The 10000-nt window shown below is 37.5% G+C and overlaps 1 protein-coding gene across 1 annotated transcript in view; it reads right to left on the reverse strand.

Annotated features, from left to right (window-relative positions):
* Window positions 1-9885, reverse strand: part of lck (LCK proto-oncogene, Src family tyrosine kinase) — a 34282-nt gene extending 24397 nt beyond the window's left edge. The window contains exons 1-3 of the mRNA XM_027144126.2: window positions 9666-9885; window positions 3649-3755; window positions 489-552 (exon numbers count right to left, since the gene is read on the reverse strand). Coding sequence (XP_026999927.1) covers window positions 489-552; window positions 3649-3750 — 166 coding nt within the window. The 5' untranslated portion in view covers window positions 3751-3755; window positions 9666-9885. The remainder of the gene's footprint in view (window positions 1-488; window positions 553-3648; window positions 3756-9665) is intronic.
* Window positions 9886-10000: the final 115 nt, after the last annotated feature.

Raw genomic sequence — 10000 nt, forward strand, 5'->3', positions numbered from 1 at the left:
GACATGTCGCGCTTTTTGTCCATTTATAGTTGCACTCGATGTTGTGGAAAGTCTGAGAAAAAGGTTACACTTGTGTTATAGAAGATAGGAACAAACAGTCATAAAAATAAAATGACATTATAATGACATAATAATAATAATAATAATAATAATAATAATAATAATAATAATAATAATAATAATAATAATAATAATAAAGTCAATAAGAAATCGCACTGTGGAAAGTCCTCCATCCTAAAGGCTTTCCTGTTGCTATAGAAACGCTAACCTTTCAGAACAAGCGTATTAACATAAACCCTGTGATTTGGAGTCACTGTTAAACCGACCAATCAGAACACAGAATTTATAGATTTTTTTTATGGGTCTGCATCAAATTTATTTATCAGACTCTAAAAGTCCAATCTAGAACAGAATGCTGATGATGCGACTGATGATGATCAGCGATACAGCAGATCAGAACACTCAGCTTGCGATATTGTTCGTCTCACCTGGTAACGGTGAGATCGGCGGTGGCGTGTAGTTGATCGGGAGCTTGGTGTCGTCGTACGGGATCTGAAAATAAAACAAGCAGAAGAGTAAATGATACACCATTCATTCATTTTCTACCGCTTATCCGAACTTCTCGGGTCATCGGGCATCGAGGCAGGATACACCCTGGACGGAGTGCCAACCCATCACAGGGCACACACACACGCTCTCATTCACACACACTCACACACTCTCATTCACACACACACTAACACACTACGGACAATTTTCCAGAGATGCCAATCAACCTACCATGCATGTCTTTGGACTGGGGGAGGAAACCGAAGTACCCGGAGGAAACCCCCGAGGCACGGGGAGAACATGCAAACTCCACACACACAAGGCGGAGGTGGGAATCGAACCCCCAACCCTGGAGGTGTGAGGCGAACGTGCTAACCACTAAGCCACCGTGCCCCCAATGATACACCACTCACTCTCTCACTCATTTTCTACCGCTTATCTGAACTTCTCGGGTCACGGGGAGCCTGTGCCTATCTCAGCCGTCATGGGGCATCAAGGCAGGATACAGTCTGGATGGAGTGCTAACCCATCACAGGGCACACACACACTCTCAATCACACACTACGGACAATTTTCCAGAGATGCCAATCAACCTACCATGCATGCCTTTGGACCGGGGGAGGAAACCGGAGTACCCGGATGAAACCCCCGAGGCACGGGGAGAACATGCAAACTCCACACACACAAGGCGGAGGTGGGAATCAAACCCCCAACCCTGGAGGTGTGAGGCGAACATGCTAACCACTAAGCCACCGTGCCCCCCAATGATACACCAAAGGAGTCCAATTCTAATTGGTTCTCTTCTGATGCTGCGCAGAACCTGAGGGTACGGCGTGTAGCAGCTCCGCCCCTCACCATTGACCTTTCGTTTTCTGATGGTGAAAGTGTAAAGAAAATAAAAATCAATGCTGTGACGTGACCTCCGAGCTTTTTACTCTCCTGTAATAAAGTGTTTCGTTCCTCTCATCACGCTGTAGTTCACCAACAACCAAAGAACAACACATATACACAACACCGTAGGTTTTATCCTCTTATAGTTACTTTTACACGACTTCTCGCTCACTATAAACATTCAGGACCGTTCGCTCATCAACCCTGAGACAGGAGACTCTATTGCCATGATGTTGCTATGGAGACATCAACTACAAAGCTAAACGGTAGTAGGAGTTTTTAGCTACCAGTTTAGCGTGTAAGATTGTTAAGAAACTGATTTCTCGTCACGATACCGATCGCCGATAGCTACTGTAATATCACCGTCTTGAAGCGGAATTTCTCGATTTATTTATTAATGATTTTAAATAGTGGGCGTGGCCTAACGTCTAGCCCCTGGGTAGATGATCATATAATACATTTTGTTATTTTAGACCTTTAAGCCTGGAGGGAAGTGTGTGATAAATGAGTCACACAGACAGATTGTACAACACTACGAACGTCCTGGACTTGTGCTGCACTGAGACGAGCGGAGCGACGAAAACGAGGAAATCGGAAAAGGCGTTAATGTCAGTTTGGGGTTTCAGACTGGATTGCAAAGTCAGCTGAAAAACACCAGGAGCAAGTGATTAAATAGTGAAACTGAAACCTGTGTGTGTGTGTGTGTGTGTGTGTGTGTGTGTCAGGTATCAGCTTTTCATAAACATTTTACTTCAAAAACGTGGGGTTTTCTTTTGATATGGAGTTTTTTTTCATGAGTTTATATGATATATTCTTCCAGTTACTGTGAAACCACAGGCTCTGCGTGTAAACTGAGATTTCTCTAAAAGGCTACAAACAAATAATGAAAGCCAGACTATGATTTTGAGGTAACGTTAATTCACCAACTTGTCCTCGGGTGAAGCGTGTAATGTCGTTTTCATACAAGTCTTTCTTTTTGAAACATTTCCCTGAAATTGCTCTGAAGTCTCTAAGACATCTTTAAGTGAAGGCAGCAAATCAGATCTGCTTCACTCGCTCTCTCGATCGCGTTGCCTCGTCTCACCGCTAAGTTTTCTTTTCTTCGACCCTCTTCCGTTCGTCTCTAACACCACTCCTGCACCCCGTCTCTTTCTTCTCTCTCTCTCTCTCTCCACGACGAGACCACAGAGCCGTTCAGCACGTCAGCATCCGCTCTGTACGTCTATGTGCTCTTATCCTGAGGCCCTCGCACGCTCTAAAATTAGCAGCTTTCTGGCAATGTGTGTATTTCTCTTATACTACCGAGTTACTAATTACAGAATACTTTATATACCTTTATAATTATAATTATCGAACCCCTTTTCACTTTTTTTACTCAGTATAAACAAGCGGCTTGATGTCGCGTCTGTGAGTCTGATCTAAAAAGTCAGGACTCTGTCGTTCTTTCGGCGTGTTTTAGACGTGTGTTTTTTCCCTCTGTTGATGATCTTGCACTGAATGTTTAGTGTTCCGAGAAATCCGAGCTGCTTTTTAGACGGACAAACGCTCGGAGCGTCTCGGAGAGCAGAAATGGGTTTGATAAAAAAAAAAAACGAACTGATCTTTTCTATGAAAATATCACCTCTAGTGTTGTAGAGAAAAACAGAAATAGTGATGAAACTCTACAAACTCTTAAAGTCCTGAGTGTTTACTTTCATACGAGCTTCATATTAACACCACTGTGGAGTCAGATGAGAGGAAGACGTTCGGTCATCAACACGGACACGAGACAGACAGATAGATAGATAGATAGATAGACAGACAGATAGATAGATAGATAGATAGATAGATAGATAGATAGATAGATAGATAGATAGATAGATAGATGATAGATAGATAGATAGATAGATAGATAGATAGAAAATAGATAGATAGATAGATAGATAGATAGATAGATAGATAGATAGATAGATAGATAGACCAGTAATAATTGACAATAAATAAAGAATACGTGATTCTTCTTCTCGGTTGTATGTACGCGATGTTAGAAACATTCACGCCAAACCAGACCCATGTCCGTGAGTCACTCGAATAAAGCCACGTTTCACAGTTAAACACATTAAACCCTTCACAGACGCAGTGAAAAACATCCAACACAAAGCTCCACGATACTGTTACTTTTCACCGCAAAGTATCTCAAAGTTACAGTTTCGAAGATCCACCACGTACCTGGTTCCCCGGAGGAATGGGGCAGTTGCAGTGATCGCAGATCTCATCATCAGGGTGGTAGGAGAAGCCGTCCTCCGAGTCGTAAGAGTTACAGTTTCCCATGGTCTCTGAAGAACAGACAGAAACCTTGTTAAACAAATCAGACATTAAAATACAAGTTAATTATTTTGTTTAGGAAGGAGTCTCCAGTGGCAGGGCTTTTTCAGAGATTTTTCAACTTCACCAAGTTTTTAATCTGTTGTTATTTATTATTATTTCTTCTTCTTCTTCTTCTTCTTCTTCTTCTCCTTCTTCTTCTTCGAGAAAGAGCGTAAAGAGAGGATGAGGCGAGGAACCCAGACATTTATAGCTGCTATAACGTAAATGATTTTTTTTTTCCGAAGCATTCCATTACATGTAACTATTAATGGATGAAATGTACGATTGTGATGTTAAATGAATAAGGAATTTTAATTGTTGCGGTTTATAATCTGTAATGTGAGAGAAAAAAAAAAGCATTTCAAGTAAACAGAACGTGTTTAATGAGGAATCTGTAACTCCGCCTCCTCACACTATAAACGCCAATAAAGTCTGAATGCTGAAATGTGGTAGTGACGTGAATAAGGACTTAAAGATAAGAGCTTAAAGACGATGTTTAATAAAGATTCAGTCCCGTATCGAATTTAAAGAAGGAAGTGTGTCTGAGCTGATTGGAGTAAAATTTTGTAAGTTGTAAATTATATATTTGACTGAAATATGTATGTATGAACTTGGGCAGTGTGCGGTTTAAGTTTTGGATAAGTCATCTTCCTAGTCTTGTCTCTTGCTTTTTTTGTATTTTTTCCCTCATCTTAAAGCTTAAAACATTGCAAATAAATTCTACTATAATAACCAATATATATGGGATAAATATCAACATCAGCTGATAGTCAGGTTTTCAGTAACGTTATCTGAAAAAAAAAAAGTTCCATCTTAACGTAAAACCTGACTAAAAAAAATCAGGTAAAGAAAGAAATAAGAAGAATGTCTTTAAGCTGAAGAACTGATTCGAGTGTAAACAGAGACTCAGCTGGGTTTTATTCAGATGTCAATACTGATGTAAATACTGAAGTATTGAATCCACACTACTCATGTGACCCTCTGTATAGGTTTCTATAAATATATCGTATCCTCTTAGAGTAAATAACTAATCCCTGATAACTAAAATAACTAGTTCACGACTCTCTCTCGGAGATCTGAATCTGTGAGAAACTTCTGGGTCGGGTCAGGAGCAGGCTGACCTTCTCGGTTTGGAGTGTATTCAGGGAGTGAGGGTTCACGGGTGAGACTGAAAACACAACCGGAGTCAAAAGTTTCCACCAGAAGCTTCTCTAATGGAGTTCAGTCCCAAAATAAAAAGAGTCCTGAGAGAGAGACTCAAGGTTAAATATCTGTGTGTGTGTGTGTGTGTGTGTGTGTGTGTGTGTGTGTGTGTGTGTGTGTGTGTGTGTGTGTGTGTGTGTTGGTTGTTAATGAGTATCGCTACATCCTGTTACTTTCCTGAGCTGCTCTATGAGCATGTGAAGTCCAAAAGAGAGGACGTTAAGCTCAAGAATACCAGCGTCACATTCCCTAAAATCAGGTTGTGTTGGTTCAGAGCTGTTATTACATTCCTCAGCTTTGTGTTCTCACAAAATATTCAGTATCTGTTACAGCTCTCGTGTTTGTTTTACCTCTGACCAAGTCGTGATCTTTAATAATCCGGAGTCATGATGATACTCACCGAGGTTCTTCTTTCACTTATGTTTATTCTGCACAGTTTGTGTGTTATTTAATAGTTCAGGAAACTTGCTTATACAGTACCAATAGACTTGTGTATGCAGCAAATCTGCTCGAAATTGTAGGGTTAGCCTCTGGCTACAAAGGCTAATCAAAACAGGACAATTTGTAAATATGTACTGTGTAAAAAAAATAAATAAACACAAATCCCTTTTAAGGATTTAGTCATATAATTACACATAACTACAACTATAAATCACCCAAAAGCTAATCAGCTCTAGACGCTATGCTAGCTAGCTAGTTCTTTGCTCTACATTTTGGTGAAAAATATCAAAAGAAATAATGACTTAAAAAAAATCAATAATAATAATAATAATAATAATAATAATAATAATAATAAGAGGAAAAGAAAAAAAGAAACCTAAAGTCAACCTTAAACACCTTCATCTCCACCTCATAGCTAGTTTTATGTAAATCACTGAGAACGTATCCAAGCTAGCAACTAGCTAATAGCTTAATAGCTAATTGCATTGTGTTTTGGTTCATTACTACAAAAAAATAAATAAATAAAAATCCTGTCACAGACTCCGTAATGGTTAATAACTTAATAACTAGAATTTCCTCAATGAGTTGTTAAGTAATTGAGTTCATTCAAATAAATTTTCTACTAAAGTCACCAGAATAAAATACGTCCTTCTTTCACAGCTTTTTCACTGCAAAAAGGATTCGAGAATTCTGACAAAACCGTCCACTAAACTGTTTGCAAACCATTTGGAACTCGTTAAGTGCTGGAGATCGACGAGGTAAAGGACGAAGGTGTTTATTTCAGAATTAAACACATATGTAATGTATGGGATGAAGTCATACGAAAATAATCAGGGACAGATTACAGATTGTGATGTGACGTTACTGTCAGCACCAAGAATATCAGTCTTTTCTATATAAAGGTACGATGAGTGTTTTAATCTTTTTGTGTGAAAAGATTTACGATAATATTCTTGTTAAAGAACAACAGGGCTTTTTTATGGTTATGTTTAAGGTTAGTTAGTTAGATAGATAGATAGATAGATAGATAGATAGATAGATAGATAGATAGATAGATAGATAGATAGATAGATAGATAGATAGATAGATAGATAGATAGATAGGAATATGTGCCAGATGTATATTCACAATCCACAATCCAATATGTGTATATATATAAAATAATATAATATATATAAAATATAATACTGTATATATATAATGTGTGCATTATGTGCACTGTTATGGAATGCAAACTAGTTCTCTCTCACATTCCCTTACATCTTATACTCTCTCTCTCTCTCTCTCTCTCTCTCTCTCTCTCTCTCTCTCTCTCTCTCTCTCTCTCTCTCTTTCTCTCTTTCGCCCTTATCAAAATCAATAAGACATACAAAACACGTCTTCTGTCCTGATGACATCATGAGACTTTACCTCAGACTGTGACTAAGAGCTGAAACTGGAGACTCCTTCCGTAAATGTTACGTATGGAAAACTTCACCATATCAGCGATTATACATTTGTTATTCTGTCGAACAGACGTATTAGAAGGAGCGCAATGCGACTCTAGAAAATTAATGAACACATTTTGACCAATCAAAAGCTCTCGTACTTTCTGGGCAGACGATGACGTTTATTCTCTCAGTTATGTAAAGACAGAACGCTCGACGTCTGGAGCTTAACGTCTGATTCCGAGGAGATGATTCGACACGTTTAAGGAAATCCTTCTCTCTGTCTGTCTCTGAATCAGAGCTCGGCTTTTACCGTAACGTGAAAATGGAAATAAAGCAGAGACAACCGTGGGCGTCGATTAGGGGGGATGGGATGTGATTAAAAAAAAGAGCAAGGTGTTTCCCGAAATCATGAAAAGTAGCCTGTGCATTTTTCAAAACCCACTGCACAGGTTTAATTTCATATTCAACTGAAATCAATAACTTCATAAAGAGTCGTGGTAGTAAGGACTGAAATGTTCAAAATTTAGACTTAAAAAGATGTTTTTTGTTAAATGACTTCATTTTGAAGTCAATAAATGTGAGAAAAGTGATGAACTCATTAAAAATAAATAAATAAATAAATATATTATATATATATATATTTTAAAAACATCATGCTCCTTTCTTTATTTTATATTACATTACAGTCATTTTGATGGGTTGGTTTGATGATAATTTATTTGTGTTGCCATAATTTAAGTCTATTTGTAAATGGTGTGTTAAAAGATTTTTGGTGTTTGTGGAAATCGATGACGTTCCGCCTGCTCGCACAGAGCCGTGACGTTTACCTGATCGACAGGTAAACGTGTTAAAGGGAATCGACGATGTGTAAAGTATGACCTAGATCTGAGATCTGGGAACCTGTGATCGGTTGCCAGATGTTTGACGTGATAGTTTGACATTTACAAAACACACTCAACCTTTTATATATATATATGTGTGTGTGTGTGTGTGTGTGTGTGTGTGTGTGTGTGTGTGTGTGTGTGTGTGTGTGTGTGTATAAAGGTATATTTATTTGGAACAAATGTGTTTATAAAAACTTTTGTCATTGTCAAACTTTACATTTTCCAAAACAGGTTGAATTATAATAATAATCTTTTATCATTTCAGATGACTTTATACAGGTTCGTATGAGGTTTAAGTGGACGAGTTTCCATTACGTCACATTGCTGTGTCTCCTAACTTGTTTTATTGAGCCGATTCTACATTTAACTTTATATTTATGTCAATACCGCAACACATTTTGCTTAGATTCAAAATAAATGCTAATTTATGTAAATTACGCTAAATGCGCTATTAAAGATAGAGTTTTATAGTCGAGACGTATTTTCTGGTAAGAATCATCTGCCTCAGGTCTCACTGGATTCTAATTCTGACTTACTTTGGTTTAAATCCTGAGCGATTTCGATTTGAGTATCCGGTCGTGTTCGAGCGACTAATTTATACCTTGAATAAACCTGATTCAAACCAAATATTTCTTTGTATTTATTTTTAAATGCATTTGCTGTAAGAAATGTCTTTATTTCTGAATTTCTGCCTTTTCACCAACCAAAAGATTTTAAAATTCTTAACAATTGTAGAAAATTTTGTCATTGTATTAATAATTTAGTTTTATTGACCAGACTTTTGGTCCATGTGTGACTTCACTAGCCTTCATTAAAACACAAAGAAAACTTCCTATTCTCTTACCTCATACTTTACAGTATAATAAGACGTCTGATTAGACACGCAACGGCTAATATATAGAATAAATTATGTATATATATATATATATATATATATATATATATATATATATATATATATATATATATATATATATATATACAGGTTCATATGAGGTTTAAGTGGACGAGTTTCCATTGTTACGTTACACTGCTGTGTCTCATAACTTGTTTTATTGATCTGATTCTACATTCAATCTCCATTTATCTCTCTCTCTCTTCTCTCTCTCTCTCTCTCTCTCTCTCTCTCTCTCTCTATATATATATATATATATATATATATATATATATATATATATATATATATATATATATATATATATATATATACATAATTTATTCTATATATTAGCCGTTGCGTGTCTAATCAGACGTCTTATTATACTGTAAAGTCACCAACGTACCAACAGGGAGAAATGTGTAACAAAAAGGTTTTTACACCTTACACACACACACAGTTTAATACTTTTTACCCCACGTCGGGATGCGAGAGCTCTGTTTGTCTGCTGAGCTTGGGTGTGGCATTATTTCAGCATCTACACTAAAGGTTTATGACGTTAACTCTTTTAACTAGGGTGTAACTTCATCATACTTTCATTAATAGTTATGTAACAAAATTTTAAGATCTTTCTTAAGTCAGTCATGAACTTTTAAAAGCATGTACATTTGGGACGCCAAAATGTGGCGAGATTGATTAATCTTCTTACGACGTAGCTACGAATTACAAAAAAAAACAAAAAACTATCGATACCTGGACATCAATATGTTTTTTTTATTTTTTATTATTATTATTGATTTTAACAACCACGAGAAACATCCCCTAACTTCAGCTCCCCACTTATCACTTCCAAAATGATCTTTATAAGCTCTATTCTATGACAGTCTGTTTCCTTACTACACAATGTGTATAGATTTGAATATGTGGCTCGGAGAAAGCGTCTACACGAGCTATCGTTTTTGTCCATTTTTCTTTTCATCCGACTGATAGAGAGATCAGATTAACTCATCGACACTTTATCTGTTGTCTTCGTTCACGTCTTACCTTTTTACAGCGCAGTTTCCAATCGAAGGCCTCTGATTTCATTGAAGGCTCCGACGGCGTAACGCGCTCATATCCACCACGATTCTTCAAATAAAAACGTTTAAAAAAATGTCCTAAACTTGCACCAGAGAAGGGCGTGCGTCGTCAGAGACTGCTCTTTGTAACTGAGGTCGCATCACATACTCATAAACACACACACACACACACACACACACACACACACACACACACACACACACACCACAGGCAGAAAGGCAGCAGTGTGAAGCGCTTCCTGTCGTTGTGCTGTATCTCACAGGTGTCGTCCACCAGAATGCACACATACAGCTGTGCCC

Source organism: Tachysurus fulvidraco, chromosome 12, assembly GCF_022655615.1.
Source record: "Tachysurus fulvidraco isolate hzauxx_2018 chromosome 12, HZAU_PFXX_2.0, whole genome shotgun sequence".
NCBI lineage: Eukaryota > Metazoa > Chordata > Actinopteri > Siluriformes > Bagridae > Tachysurus > Tachysurus fulvidraco.